Source organism: Schistocerca nitens, chromosome 7 (genome assembly GCF_023898315.1).
Source record: "Schistocerca nitens isolate TAMUIC-IGC-003100 chromosome 7, iqSchNite1.1, whole genome shotgun sequence".
Classification (NCBI taxonomy): Eukaryota; Metazoa; Arthropoda; class Insecta; order Orthoptera; family Acrididae; genus Schistocerca; species Schistocerca nitens.
In genome coordinates, this window is record NC_064620.1 from 635,483,475 (window position 1) to 635,499,157 (window position 15,683).

A 15,683-nucleotide genomic window follows, 5' to 3' on the forward strand; every position below is an offset into this window, starting at 1 on the left:
AACTATGAGCATTCCTGGAGTCCTGGTAAGTTGCATTTTTATCATACCAACAGAGCTTTAATATCTGGAAACCAATATGTGGTGGTTACCATCTGCTACACTGGACACACTACACATTCCTGGCTGAAACTGGAAGACTAGTATAGAACTATACAATTCTTAACACTGCCAATATCCTAACTTTTGGAATTATTAGTTCCTTTCTTGGTGAGGAAAGAGGGATAGGTCAAGAAAGCTTATAGAAGGAGAGGTTACTCTGCTCAGATCCTTAGACCCACCTATCGTTAGGATAATGAGGAAAAAAAGATTATCACGTCTCTGCAAGTATTAGCATGCGAGTACATTCTTTGGTAACCATCTTGTGCACTTAAATAAAAATGGTAGAATAGTGATTGGTCATTACGTGGACTTATTTCCAAAGCTACTGCAGCATGCACCCTCCGTAACACACATGGAGGCCACAACAAAACGCTAAAGGTTTGAAATGGCTTACTAAATAATTTTTAAGGAAAGAATACTGACAATGTTAGAATATTGTCTATTTTTTATTTTATTTTTTACTTTTTTTCACTTTCATACATACACATCACTGTTCTTTTACAACCTTTATTTTCACTACTGAATAGTACTTGCACTTTCAGTAAGTTGCTCTGGAAGTGTAAAACAAATAATCCTTTTTCTGCATTTAGTATTACTTATGCCTTTAAGTGGTTAAGTAACTGTACAGAAATAATACCTAAGATGACAAACATTATCTCTCCCTCTCATGAAAGATAATAAACTGCACACTGAACAATCCTCAATAAAACAAGATTTATGCCAGCACATGTTATTTGTCTTGAAACCTTAATTCACCTAACAAGTTATTAAAATATTATACACTGTAAGCAAAACAAACATCTTTTAGGAAAATAAGATTTTAATAAATTTGCTTTATGATAGCTCCATGCAGCTCGCTCATTCCTCGCCAAGAACATATCCACGGCCCCAGTTGTGGCGCCCCCCTGGAGGATCGGCCATTGGCCGCCGGCTCTGTGGTGGGACACCAAAACCGTGCACCGATCCTTGTCTGTTTGGGAACCACCTGTAGCTGAAAGGGAGAAAAAAATAAAAAAAACTAACGTTGCCCTGAAGCCCCACATCTAATTATAACAGAATGTAAGACTGACATATCATTACTGCTTTCAGCTGCAGTGTGTCAAATGTGACTGAAGAGAATCGAATAAACTGGTTACAAATATTAAATAATTATAATTTGCAGTATTTCCTGTAAATATTTGTACAACAAACAATTTACATAGTTTCAAAAGACATTATGGTTCAAACTGTACAATACCACAGACTAGCTGTATGGTAGGTCCTTACAAATACGTTTTAAATGAGATTATGAAATTTATATACTACTCACACTTAACACTTTGCTGCAAATGCAACACTCAATCCACTGTCAGTTGCCCTACCCTCTCCCTACCTCATCCTTGTATGCTCCCACAAGCAGCACATTACTGCCCCTCCACCCCTATCCTGCTATCCTTCCCCCAACCTGCCCCAGCCTCCTCCTTACCCACACTACTGGGTTGTTTCTCCCATTATGCAGTGCTGCTCACAGTCTGGCCTCAACAGCCACAGACTATGGCCGTGCGCACGCACGCGCGCGTGCGTACTTCTAATGTAGGCCTTCCTGGCTTTTTGGCCGAAAGCTTGGTTGCTGTCAGTCTTTTTGTTGTGCCTACCTGCAGCTCATCACCACTCAATAAATGTTACATATCTGTAGCAGAATTACAGCAAACTCCAAAATCTAACAAATATCAAATTGACCGTATCGGCTCATCCATCGCAACAGCAGCTGTTACATCCACTAATGTTTCTTTTGAAATAAATACAGAAACAGACAATAAAAGATAGCACCAGTTGAAGGACAGTTATCGAGACATCCGTACATTTTTCTTGTATGAAACAAGTCCAGTTTTTGAGTGATATGTGGCTCGTTCATCAAGAAAACCAATGCTTGACCTGTATTCGGGCATGCTCTTTTTGACACAATGTGACCTGAGCTGTGCTCGGTCTTCGTCTTCAAAATGTTGATACCAACTTTGTAAAAAATGGAAAGTCACCAAATCACATGATGAAAGAGTTTCAGTAAGGCGAGTAACATACACTCATGTTCAGGAAAGACAGAACACCCTGAACACAAGATACAGGATGTTCAATTTCACAGGGCATGTACATCAGTACATTCTGTAGAAATGATTAACACTAGAACCACATCAGCCCATGGGTTCAAGGTGAACATCAATAGTGTGGCACACCACCACTTAGCATTAAATGTGCCAGCAGCTCTTGTTGTTGCTATAAACTGAACGTAATGGATCAGTGTGACTTGAGCAGACATGCAGGATGCCTCGTAGACATATGCTCGAACCGTACCATCACATAAATGAGTTTGAAAGAGGGCGCATTATTGGCATGAGAGAATGTGATGCATCTATCTGGGAAATTGCACATCTCATTCCATACGAGCGGCAAGGTTTGTATGCAGAATGATTTATGGAAGGCCGCAGAACACGACGAGATGGGTCAGGTCGCACCACCCACACCACACCACACCACACCACGACAAGATCAACACTTCAACTGAATTGCATTTCAGGACAGATCTGTGTCCTCCTCGGGTCTGTTGCAACAGTGGAACAGTTTAACACATTGTACACTATCAGGGGTGACAGTCCGTCGCCGTTTATTCCAGCAAGGGTTCTGTGTGCATCGTCCACTTCTTTCCTATCTTTGATGAATGTGCAGAAACATGCAAGATGGCAATGGTGTATAGAACGACGTCACTGGAGAAAGGAATGGCATCAGATAGTGTTCTCCGACAAATCCAGGTTCTGTTTATTTCCTATACCACAGGATGCTAGCTAACTAGGAACATGTTATTAGGTCCCATGGTGGATGCTGTGCCTACTAGGCAACAGCACACATACTGAAATGAGGTGACAAATGCTAATAATTTCTGCAGAACTTACTATTGTACGTGTCTTGTGAATATGAATGTCCTATCTCTAATTATTCAAGTTTTTCTGAACAGGAGTGTACTATGAGCAGCCTAGAGAAAGTTTGTGGCTTACATATAATAGAAATGATTGAAAATACTTTTTTTTTAACTTGCTGACCACCATACTCCATTATTATTATTATTATTATTATTATTATTATTGTTGTTGTTGTTGTTGTTGTTGTTGTTGTTTTCAGCCTGAAGACTGGTTTGATACAGGTCTCCATGCTACTCTATTCTGTACGAGCCTCTTCACCTCTGAATAACGACTGCAACCTACATCCTTCCCTATCTATTTACTGTACTCATCTTTTGGTCTCACTCCATGATTTCTACCCCCCGACACTTATCTCCATTACCAAATTGGTGATGCCTTGGTGTCTCAGAATGTGTCCTATCAACTGATCCCTACTTTTGGTGAAACTGTGCCACAAATTTCTTGTCTGCCCAATTCTACTCAATACCTCCTCAGTGGTTATGTGATCAACACATATAATTTTCAACATTCTTCCATAGCACAAAATTTTGAGAGCTTCTGTTTTCTTTTTGTCTAAACTGTTTATTGTCCATGTTTCACTTCCATATGTGGCTGGCTACACTCCAAACAAATATCTACAGAAAATACTTCCTAACACTTAAATCTACAGTGAAGCGCCAAAGAAACTGGTATAGGCATGCATATTCAAATACAGAGATATGTAAACAGGCAGAATATGGCACTACAGTCAGCAATGCCTATATAAGACAACAAGTGTCTGGTGCAGTTGTTAGATTGGTTACTGCTGCTACAGTGGTACATTATGAAGATTTAATTGAGTCTGAACACATCATCTTCAAGGTAGCAAGGAAGTGGGGATGTGGGGATTTTCCCATACAACCATTTCAGACGAGTACTGTGAATAACAGGAATCCAGTAAAACATTAAATCTCCGACATCACCGCAGCCAGAAAAAGATCCTGTAAGAATGGGACCAACTATGACTGAAGAGAATCTTTCAATGTGACAGAAGTGCAATCCTCCTGCAAATTGCTGCAGATTTCAATACTGGGCCATCAACAAGTCTCAACGTGCAAATCATTCAATGAAACATCATAGATATGGGCTTTCAGAGCTGAAGGCCCACTCACGTACCCTTTATGACTGCACGACACAAAGCTTTGTGCCTTGCCTGAGCCTGTCAACACCGACATTGGACTGTTGACGATTGGAAAATTGTATCAAGTGGATCGACATGTACGAGTATGGAGAAAACCTCATGAATACATGGACCCTGCATGTCAACAGGGGACTGTTCAAGCTGGTGGAGGCTCTGTAATGGTGCTGCGTATGTGCAGTTGGAGTGATACGGGACCCCCGATACGTCTAGACGTGGCTGACAGGTGACACATACATAAGCATCCTCTCTGATCATCTGCATCCACTCATGTTTATCGTGCATTCCAGCAGGACAATGCGACACCCCAAGCATCCAGAATTGCTACAGAGTGGCTCCAGGAACACACTTTTGAGTTTAAACATTTCCAATGGCCACCAAACTCCCCAGACATAAACCTTATTGAGAATATCTGGGGTGCCCTGCAACGTCCTGTTCAGAAGAGATGTCCACCCCCTCGTACTCTTAAGGATTTATAGGCAGCCCTGCAGGATCCATGGTGACAACTCCCTCCAGCACTACGTCAGACATTAGTCGAGTCCACGCCAAGTCGTGTTCCAACACTTCTGCATGCTTGTGGCGGCACTATACAATATTAGGCTGGTGTACCAGTTTTTTGGCTCTTCAGCCTATATCCCATGTTACTAAATGTCTCTTCTGCACAAATTCTTTTCTTGCCATTGCCAATGTCCATTTTATATCCTCCCCACTTCAGCCAATATCAGTTTTTTGAAAGATTTCATTATGGCTTTAGCTGCCATTCTCTTTATTTCATGTATAATTGTACAATTTTGGCCTTGTACCATTTTCAAGTATCTAAAACTAACGCATTATACGTTGTATACATTAGTGAAACTTATAATTTTTTTATGTCGAAATAAGTCATATCTGTAATATATTGGCTCATTATAACTTACTTTACGGATGACTTTTAGTAGTAAATTATGCTATTATGTCTTTGCTCCTATGACTACATATTATACTCATACACTACTGGTCATTAAAATTGCTACACCAACAAGAAATGCAGATGATAAACGGGTATTCATTGGACAAATATATTATACAAGAACTGACCTGGGATTACATTTTCACGCAATTTGGGTGCATAGATCCTGAGAAATCAGTAACCAGAACAACCACCTCTGGCCATAATAACGGCCTTGATATGCCCGGGCATTGAGTCAAACAAAGCTTGGATGGCGTGTACAGGTACAGCTGCCCATGCAGCTTCAACACGATACCACAGTTCATCAAGAGTAGTGACTGGCGTATTGTGACGAGCCAGTTGCTCGGCCACCATTGACCAGATGTTTTGAATTGATGAGAGATCTGGAGAATGTGCTGGCCAGGGCAGCAGTCGAACATTTTCTGTATTCAGAAAGGCCCGTACAGGACCTGCAACATGCGGTCGTGCATTATCTTGCTGAAATGTAGGGTTTTGCAGGGATCGAATAAAGGGTAGAGCCACGGGTCGTAACACATCTGAAATGTAACATCCACTGTCCAAAGTGCCGTCAATGCGAACAAGAGATGACCGAGATGTGTAACCAATGGCACCCCGTACCATCATGCCAGGTGATACGGCAGTATGGCAATGACAAATACATGCTTCCAATGTGCGTTCACCGCAATGTCGTTAAACATGGATGCGACCATCATGATGCTGTAAACAGAACCTAGATTCATCCCAAAAATAACGTTTTGCCATTCGCGCACCCAGGTTCATCGTCGAGTACACCATCGCAGGCGCTCCTGTCTGTGATGCAGCGTCAAGGGTAACTGCAGCCCGGTCTCTGAGCTGACAGTCCATGCTGCTGCAAACGTCGTCGAACTGTTCGTGCAGATGGTTGTTGTCTTGCGAATGTCCCCATCTGTTGACTCACCAATGTCGCGATACAATGAACCACAATCGCGATCGGCTGCAATCAGATCTTTATCAAAGTCGGAAACGTGATGGTACGCATTTATCCTCCTTACAAGAGACGTCACAACAACGTTTCACCAGGCAACGCCGGTCAACTGCTGTTTGTGTATGAGAAATCGGTTGGAAACTTTCCTCATGTCAGCACGTTGTAGATGTCGCCACCGGCGCCAACCTTGTATGAATGCTCTGAAAAGCTAATCATTTGCATATCACAGCATCTTCTTCCTGTTGGCTAAATTTCACGTCTGTAGCACGTCATTTTAATGGTCAGTAGTGTAAAATAAATCTGTGATGTTATACGCTATTTTGTGAGAAGGTTACTTTCGAGCAGTTGCAAAGTTCTTATATGTAAGGCCCATGTTTTGATATACTTACAACTAGGAAGATCATAATTATTTTACAGAAATTTGTTAGTTAACCTGCATGTGCTTTTGTTCTCAATTATATTTAATTATCATTCATCATTGGTGTAAATATGACAGTATGTAGTTTCTTTAAAATAACTTTTAAACATTTGTTCTTATATTGTGAGAGCAGGTCATCTTTGGGTAGTTTGTACCAAGGTCTTATATATAAAATCTATCAAGTACTCTAATGAAACAGTATCAGTTATTTTCCTACACAAATAGCAAAACTTATCTACTGCTTTAAGTGTCTCATTTCCTAATCTAATTCCCTCGGCATAGCCTGATTTCATTTGACTACATTCCATTATCCTTGTTTTGCTTTTGTTTATGTTCATCTTATATCCTCCTTTCAGGACACTGTCCATTCTGTTCAAATGATCTTCCAAATCCTTTGATGTCCGACATAATTACAATGTCACGGGCAAACTTCAACATTTTTATTTCTTCTCCCTGAACTTCAATTCCTACGCCAAATTTTTATTTGGTTTCCTTTACTGCTTGTTCAATTTACAAATTGAATAATTTGAATAACATTGGGGAAAGGCTCCCTGTATTTCACCCCTGGTACCTTCAGAATTTCAAAGAGAATAGTCCAGTTAACACTGTTAAAAGCTTTCTCAAACGCTACAGATGTAGCTTTGTCTTTCTGTAAGCTACCTTCTAAGATAAGATGTAGGACCAGTACTGCCTTGTGTGTTCCTAAATTTCTGCAGAATCCAACCTAATCTTCCCCAAGGTCAGCTTCTACCAGCTATTCCATTCTTCTGTAAAGAATTCACGTTAGTATTTTGCAATCATGACTTACAAGGGAACCTCCCCATCGCACCCCCCTCAGATTTAGTTATAAGTTGGCACAGTGGATAGGCCTTGAAAAACTGAACACAGATCAATCGAGAAAACAGGAAGAAGTTGTGCGGAACTATGAACAAATAAGCAAAATATACAAACTGAGTAGTCCATGTGCAAGATAGGCAACATCAAGGACAGTGTGAGCCGAGGAGTGTCGTGGTCCCGTGGTTAGCGTGAGCAGCTGCGGAACGAGAGGTTCTTGGTTCAAGTCTTCCCTCGAGTGAAAATTTTACTTTATTTATTTTCGCAAAGTTATGATCTGTCCGTTCGTTCATTGACGTCTCTGTTCACTGTAATAAGTTTAGTGTCTGTGCTTTGCGACCGCACCACAAAAGCGTCTACTAATTGCACGGTTGCACGCTTTTGCAGTGTGGTCGCAAAGCACAGACACTAAACTTATTACAGTGAGCAGAGACGTCAATGAACGAACGGACAGATCATAATTTTGCGAAAATAAATAAAGTAAAATTTTCACTCGAGGGAAGACTTGAACCGAGGACCTCTCGTTCCGCAGCTGCTCACACTAACCACGGGACTACGGCGTTCCTCGGCTCATACTGTCCTTGATGTTGCCTATCTTGCACATGGACTACTCAGTTTGTATATTTTGCTTATTTGTTCATAGTTCCACACAACTTCTTCCTGTTTTCTCGATTGATCTGTGTTCAGTTTTTCAAGGCCTATTCACTGTGCCAACTTATAACTAAATCTGAGGGGGGTGCGATGGGGAGGTTCCCTTGTTAGTAAACTGACAGTTCAGTAATTTTCATACCTGTCAGCATCTGCTTTCTTTGGAATTGGAATTACTACATTCTTCTTTAAATCTGGGGGTATTTTACCTGTCTCACACATCTTACACACCAGACAGAAGAGTTTTGTCATGGCTGGCTCTCCCAAAGCTGTCAGTAATTCTGAATATCATCAACCCCCAAGGCCTTGTTTCAGCTTAGATCCTTCAGAGATGTGTCAAATTATTCGCTCAGTATCGTATCTCCCATCTCAGCTTCATTTACATCCACTTCCCTTTCTGTAATATTGTGTTCAATTCATCACCTTTGTGCAGACCCTTTATATGCTCCTTCCACCTCTCAGTTTTCCGTCTTTGCTTTAAACTTTTTTGTATCTAAGCTCTTGATATTCATACAGCTGCTTCTCTTTTCTCCATAGGCCTCTTAATCTTCCTGTAGGCAGTATCTATCTTACCCTAGTGAAAATGCTTCTAAATATTTACTTTTGTCCTCTAGCCATTCCTGCTTAGCCATTTTCCACTCTGTGTCAATATAATTTTTTAAACGCTGGTTTTCGCTTTCATCTGTTTCATTTGCTGCATTTTTATATTTTCTCATTTCATCAATTAAGCCATCCGAAGTGGCCGTGCGGTTCTAGGCGCTGCAGTCTGGAACCGCGAGACCGCTACGGTCGCAGGTTCGAATCCTGCTTCGGGCATGGATGTGTGTGATGTCCTTAGGTTAGTTAGGTTTAACTAGTTCTAAGTTCTAGGGGACTAATGACCTCAGAAGTTGAGTCCCATAGTGCTCAGAGCCATTTGAACCATTTTTCATCAATTAAATTCAACATATCTTGCGATTTTCTAAGGATTTCTACTATGCCTTGTCTTTTTACTAATTTGATTCTCTGCTGCCTTCACTATTTCATCTCTTAAAGCTTCACATTCATCTTTTTCTCTATTCCTTTCCCCTCTTCTACTCATCTGTTGCCTATTGCTCCCTCTGAAACTCTTTAACAACCTCTGGTTCTTTCATCTTATCCAGTCCCACCTCCTTAATTTCCTACCTTTTTGCAATTTCTTCAGTTTTAATCTACAGTTCATAACCAATAAATTGTGGTCAGAGTCCATATCTTCCTCTGGACATATCATACAATTTAAAATCTGGTTGCTAAATGTGGTGTCACCGCCAGACACCACACTTGCTAGGTGGTAGCCTTTAAATCGGCCGCGGTCCGTTAGTATACGTAGGATCCGCGTGTTGCCACTATCAGTGATTGAAGACCGAGCGCCACCACACGGCAGCTCTAGAGAGATTTCCTAGCACTCGTCCCAGTTGTACAGCCGACTTTGCTAGCGATGGTTCACTGACAAATTACGCTCTCAATTGCCGAGACGATAGTTAGCATAGCCTTCAGCTACGTCATTTGCTACGACCTAGCAAGGCGCCATTACCAGTCACTATTGATGCTGTAAAACATGTACCGTCAAGAGCAATGTTCACCAATTATGGATTAAAGTTAAGTATTCCAGAAGCTACGTACGTTTTTTACTACTCTCATTTCCGTGTCCTGTTCCAGACCTCACGCCAGCCTGCGTGAGCTTAAACGCGTGCCTTTCGGCTTCCTCCTAGTGGGTTGGCTGTCTTGCCAATCCACAACAAGTGGCGACGAGGCCACTTCGCGTTCATAACTATACTGCCCTGATTTACTTGTGTAATGGCTTCGCCACAATCTCCAGATGTACTGTCCGAATTTCATCGCTTACAGAATCAGCAGACGCAGGCCTTACTGGATGCCCTTGGACAGCTCATCCAGGGTCAACGTGCAATGCAAAACGATGCAGCAGCCGCCGTTCCACCGCTACCGCAGCCACAACACACAGTTGCACCACCTTTTCGTCCTTTTGATGCTGCACTGGAAAGCTGGACGGAGTGGTCACGCCAATTTGGATTCCATCTCGCCGCCTACAGAATTCAAGGTATTGATCGGCAGCCTTTTTTGCTTTCTTGTGTAGGAGTGTCCACCTACCGTGTGATAGTGAAATTGTTTCCCCGACGTGACGTAGCAACTCTGTCCTACGATGAACTTTTGTCTGCATTAGACGCATATTTCAAAGAATCAGTCAATGTAGTTGCAAAAAGGTATACCTTCTTTCGTACAAAACGTACGGCAGGTCAGACTAATCGGGAGTGGGTTGCAACCTTGCAAGTCCTTACTAGGGATTGTGCTTTTGAGTGTCAATGTGGACTCCCTTATTCAGATACTATGGTACGTGATGCAATTGCACAGAACGTTTCTGATGTTCGTATAAGGGAACAGATTTTGAAGCTAGTCAATCCCTCCCTTCAACAAGTGATGGACATATTGGATCGGCAGGACACACTTGACTTTGCCCAGCAATCATTTGAAACTTCGCCACCCGTGTGTCAGGTTAACTGGCCCGCCGGGCGAGCTGCACGGAACAGTAAACAGTCCTCACACCCGGCTGCGCCAAAGCCGCCTGGCTCTCAGCCACGTGTACCACGCCAGCAAGCAAATGCAGTGAAATCATGCCTGCGGTGTGCTACTAGACATTCGCGTGAGAATTGCCCGTCACGCCAAGCTATTTGCTTTTTCTGTAATAAAAAAGGACATGTTCAAAGTGTTTGCCAGAAAAAGCTCCAATCGGAAGCTCACAACCATTCCAGGCCCTTTGCTTTGCGCCGGAATCGAACCAAGGATACTCCGGCTCGTGAAACTTCGCCCATGGAAATTCATGTAGTTCATTCCACTCCGCCCAGTGCCACTCTCTCTACCAGTGACTGTGTTCATCCCACAAATAGTGTGCGTCGACATCGCCGGAAATCCCGTCAAGTCGCAAGTGATTTTGTACCAGTGTCAGTTCACGTTGCACGAGACAGTCGCTCTTGTCGTCAGCAGGACAATAAACTTTTTGTAGATTTGCACGTTAACGGCAAAGTGATACCATTCCAGCTCGATACAGGAGTTGCAGTTTCACTGATCAATCAACACACATACAACCAGCTGGACACACCTCCGTTGCGTGCAGCAAATGTTAAGCTAACTACATATTCAGGTCACGGGCTCCCTGTGTTAGGACAGTGCAGCCTTCATGCAACATACAAAGGACAAACAAAACTTGTGTCATTTTACGTCCTTCGTTCTTCTTCTGCACTTGTTTGGTTTCGATTTGTTTCAGTTGTTTAACTTGTCTATAGTAAATCAGGTCCTATCAGTGAACCAGACTGTGCCTTCAGACAGTGTTTCTCGTCTATGTGAAGAGTTTGCAGACATTTTTGCACCGGACCTTGGTTGCGCTAAGAACTATACAGCACATTTGGAACTGAAAGCCCACGCGCAACCGAAATTTTTCAGAGCGTGCAATGTTCCCCACGCATTGCGTGATGCGGTCGCAAAAACATTACACGATTTGGAATCACAAGGTGTAACTGAACGTGTGCAGGCTTCTATTTGGGCATCACCCTTAGTAATTTTGCAAAAACCTTCCAGAAAATTGAGACTTTGTGTGGACTTCAAGGCAACAGTGAATCCACAACTAGTGATCGCAACTTTTCCTTTACCCCGCCCAGAAGATCTTTTTGACAAACTGTGCCCGGGTAAATATTTTTCGAAGTTGGACCTAGCAGATGCGTACTTGCAAATACCGGTGGACGAAGAATCCCAGCGCGTTTTGGTGGTTAACACGCATCTTGGGTTGTATCGATTCAAACGACTGCCATTCGGGTGTGCATCCACACCTGCATTGTTTCAGCAATATCTACAAACTGTTTGTGCGTTGGTCCCTACTGCAGCAAACTATCTGGACAATATTGTGATCTCCGGAAAGACAGAAGAAGAACATTTAGTCAATCTCAGAACATTATTTCAGGTCTTGCGACAAAATGGTCTTCGCTTGCGGAAGGACAAATGTGTGTTTTTTGCTCGTGACTTACCCTATCTGGGACATGTAATCAATGCCCAAGGCATACATCCCAGTCCAGAGCACCTCCGTGCCACACAAGACTTGCCTTCGCCGCAGAATTTGAAGCAGCTACAGAGTGTGCTGGGAAAAATCAATTATCATCATCATCGCTATGTGCGCCACGCCTCTTCCCTTTCAGCTCCGCTTCATCGCTTACGCCATAAAGGTGTTCCGTTCGTCTGGACGACGGAATGCGAACGCGCCTTTCGCCAGTTGAAATCGGCGTTGCTTTCCAATACTTGCCTTACGCCATTCGATCCCCGGAAGCCCCTTTTGTTGATGGTGGATGCATCGGATTTCGGGATCGGTGCTGTGCTTGCGCACAAAGATGGTTCGCACGATCGCCCTATTGCCTTTGCGTCCAAGTTGCTCTCATCTGCGCAAAGAAATTATTCACAGATCGAGAAAGAAGCATTGGCTCTCGTATTTGGTGTTACAAAGTTTCATGATTTATTGTATGGTCGTCACTTTACCATCATCACAGACCACAAACCTTTGGCATCGCTTTTTCATCCGACCAAGCCTGTACCTCCATGTACAGCGCAGAAATTCATTCGCTGGTCTATTTTCCTCTCGCAGTACCGCTACGATATCTTGTATCAGTCCACTGCTAAGCATGGAAACGCCGATGCGTTGTCCCGTTTGCCTGCTGCTGAGGATAGAGCATTCGATTCCTCCGAACTTGCTTGCATGTTCATTGATTCGGAAACCCATGACGTGGTCAAATCGTTTCCGATTGATTTTCGTCGTGTAGCTACAGCCACAGCTGCCGACCCTGTCCTGGCTACCGTTCTGCGTTTCGTTGCTACTCAGTGGCCCTTGTCAAAGTTACGGATCGGGGATCCGTTGGTTCGCCGATTTTTTGCTCACAAGGAGAGACTTTTTGTACGACGTGGTGTTTTGCTGTTGCGTTCTGATAATGAGCAGTCCAGGGTCGTGGTCCCACATTCGTTACAGTCCTCTGTCTTACGACTTCTCCACCAAGGACATTGGGGTATAGTGAGAACAAAACAACTTGCTCGTCAGCACTGTACTTGGTTCGGAATCGATGCTGCAATTACACAAATGTGCTCTTCTTGCATGGCATGTGCCGAACAACAATCCGCACCACCACGGAAATTCTTTGCAGGGCCGAAAGCCACTACCCCTTGGCAACACTTACACATCGATTTTGCTGGTCCATTCTGGAATGCTCGATGCTTGGTTCTGGTCGATTCATTCAGTAATTTTCCTTTTGTTGTCCGGATGTCTTCCACGACGTCTTCTGCCACCATCCAAGCGTTATCTGCTATCTTTTGCATTTAAGGTCTTCCGCAGACTATTGTTTCCGACAATGGCCCACAATTCATGTCCGCAGAATTTCAGTCATTCTGCAAGGCCAATGGTATTCAACATCTGGCGTCCGCACCGTTTTCGCCACACTCAAACGGTGCCGCTGAACGATTGGTCCGGACTTTCAAGTCACAGATGTTGAATTTGAAAGAGTCGCATTCTCGGGAGGACGCGTTATTGCTCTTTTTGTCCTCGTATCACTCTCAGGCCCGAGATGGTCGCTCGCCGGCTGAATTGCTCCACGGTCGCCCCATCGAACCTTGATGTCTTTGCTACATCTGCCGCATCAGGTTCCTGTGTAATGGCAGACACCTGCTTTTGCCCCAGGCGACGTTGTCTACTACCGCAAATATCGAGGTTCACGGTGTTGGCTCGAAGGGCGCATTCTTCGCTGCCTCGGCCGCGTGATGTATCTGGTTTTGGGGGCCACTGATGAGGTGCGTCGGCATCTCAATCAGCTGCGCCTCTGCCGTCGCACGGGATCTGCCACTCCCCGTCTGCTTTCAGCGATGGTGCCGTCCGGTCAGTGCCCTGGGGACCCATCTACTGGCTCACCTCAGCCCCAGGTGTGACCGACGATGCCTTCCATTTTGCCCCATGGCAACGCGCCGCCGCCGCCGCATTTTCTCCCGCCGGCGATGCCCGCAGTGGACGTGTCGCTGCTACCGCCGGGCGCCTCCATGGGTCACGCGCCACCGATCACTTCCCGTGACCAGTTGTCCTCCGCTATTGAACTCTTGCCCGCTCCGGACCATATGTCGTCTTCGCCCGTCGGGTGCCCCGGTCCGATGGAGGTCGACCCTTCGGCCCCTCCTGTCTCTCTACGGGTGCATACACCGCATGTTGGCGTGCACCCTGGAGCTGGTTTTCAGGCGTTTCCTAGCTCCCCTTGGTCCGAATAGCAGGGTGCGGGTGGCACAGCCTCGCCTGTTGTTAGGTTCCCCACCTCGTCTCATACGTCAACATGGGGTCCTCCCCACGGCGGGCGGAAGCCTTATGCCACAACCGTCCGCCGATTTGCGGGGAAGGAATGCGGTGTCACTGCCAGACACCACACTTGCTAGGTGGTAGCCTTTAAATCGGCCGCGGTCCGTTAGTATACGTCGGACCCGCGTGTCGCCACTATCAGTGATTGCAGACCGAGCGCCGCCACACGGCATGTCTAGAGAGATTTCCTAGCACTCGCCCCAGTTGTACAGCCGACTTTGCTAGCGATGGTTCACTGACAAATTACGCTCTCAATTGCCGAGACGATAGTTAGCATAGCCTTCAGCTACGTCATTTGCTACGACCTAGCAAGGCGCCATTACCAGTCACTATTGATGCTGTAAAACATGTACCGTCAAGAGCGATGTTCACCAATTATGGATTAAAGTTAAGTATTCCAGAAGCTACGTACGTTTTTTACTACTCTCATTTCCGTGTCCTGTTCCAGACCTCACGCCAGCCTGCGTGAGCTTAAACGCGTGCCTTTCGGCTTCCTCCTAGTGGGTTGGCTGTCTTGCCAATCCACAACACTAAATCTCTGCCCCCTCCATTATCCCCTAAAAAAATCTTTCCCTCCAAAGTTTCAAATTTGTGAACTTAAAAACAGTTTTTTCTACTACATGATGTACATACAGAACATGAAAACACAAATAATAACATTCTTGTGTGAAACATATGGTCAGTCTGAAGGAACGAGTTTACTGATATTGTTAACAATTGAATCTCTACTTTTTTCTCCAAGTTGAGGTTCACATGCAAAACGACCAATCACTTCACATGGAAAAAGCTTTGGAATATCAGACGAAAATCTCTATTTCCAGCTAACTATTCCAGAGTAACTTAAGTTACTTTTACTGCCACATTTCTACAACAAACTAAACCATGGATGACATTTTTGGAGATAATTTGAATGAAGTGTATCAGTTAAATTACGTATTTCAAACACTTAACAGCACGTGCTCGGTTTGCTTTTATCAGCCAAAATCAAACTGCAAAAATAGTAAGATAGCTCCTTATGGAACCACATCCATTGGCTTTGACAACTCTCAATCACATTGTCACCTTTCAAGCTCAAGCTGCACTTCAGATCAGGCTGTCACCAGAAACACATTTGCATGACAGCATGTGTCCTATGCTGCGACTGGATGATAGAATCAAGCTGAGCAGGCACCATGTTAATTTACATGTTTGTGCAGCTTAAGTCCTGTCATCGATGTTGTTCATATGTATACACTTGTAGGCAACAAAAAACATGCTGTTTAAT

The 15,683-nt window shown here is 44.1% G+C and overlaps 1 protein-coding gene across 2 annotated transcripts in view; it reads right to left on the bottom strand.

Moving 5' to 3' along the window:
- Nucleotides 1-526: 526 nt before the first annotated feature.
- LOC126194922 (derlin-1) overlaps nucleotides 527-15,683 on the bottom strand; it is a 160,897-nt gene continuing 145,740 nt past the window's right edge. For both annotated transcript variants that reach the window (XM_049933301.1, XM_049933300.1), the window contains exon 7: nucleotides 527-1,090. In XM_049933301.1, the coding sequence (XP_049789258.1) occupies nucleotides 958-1,090 (133 nt within the window). In that variant the 3' untranslated portion in view covers nucleotides 527-957. The remainder of the gene's footprint in view (nucleotides 1,091-15,683) is intronic.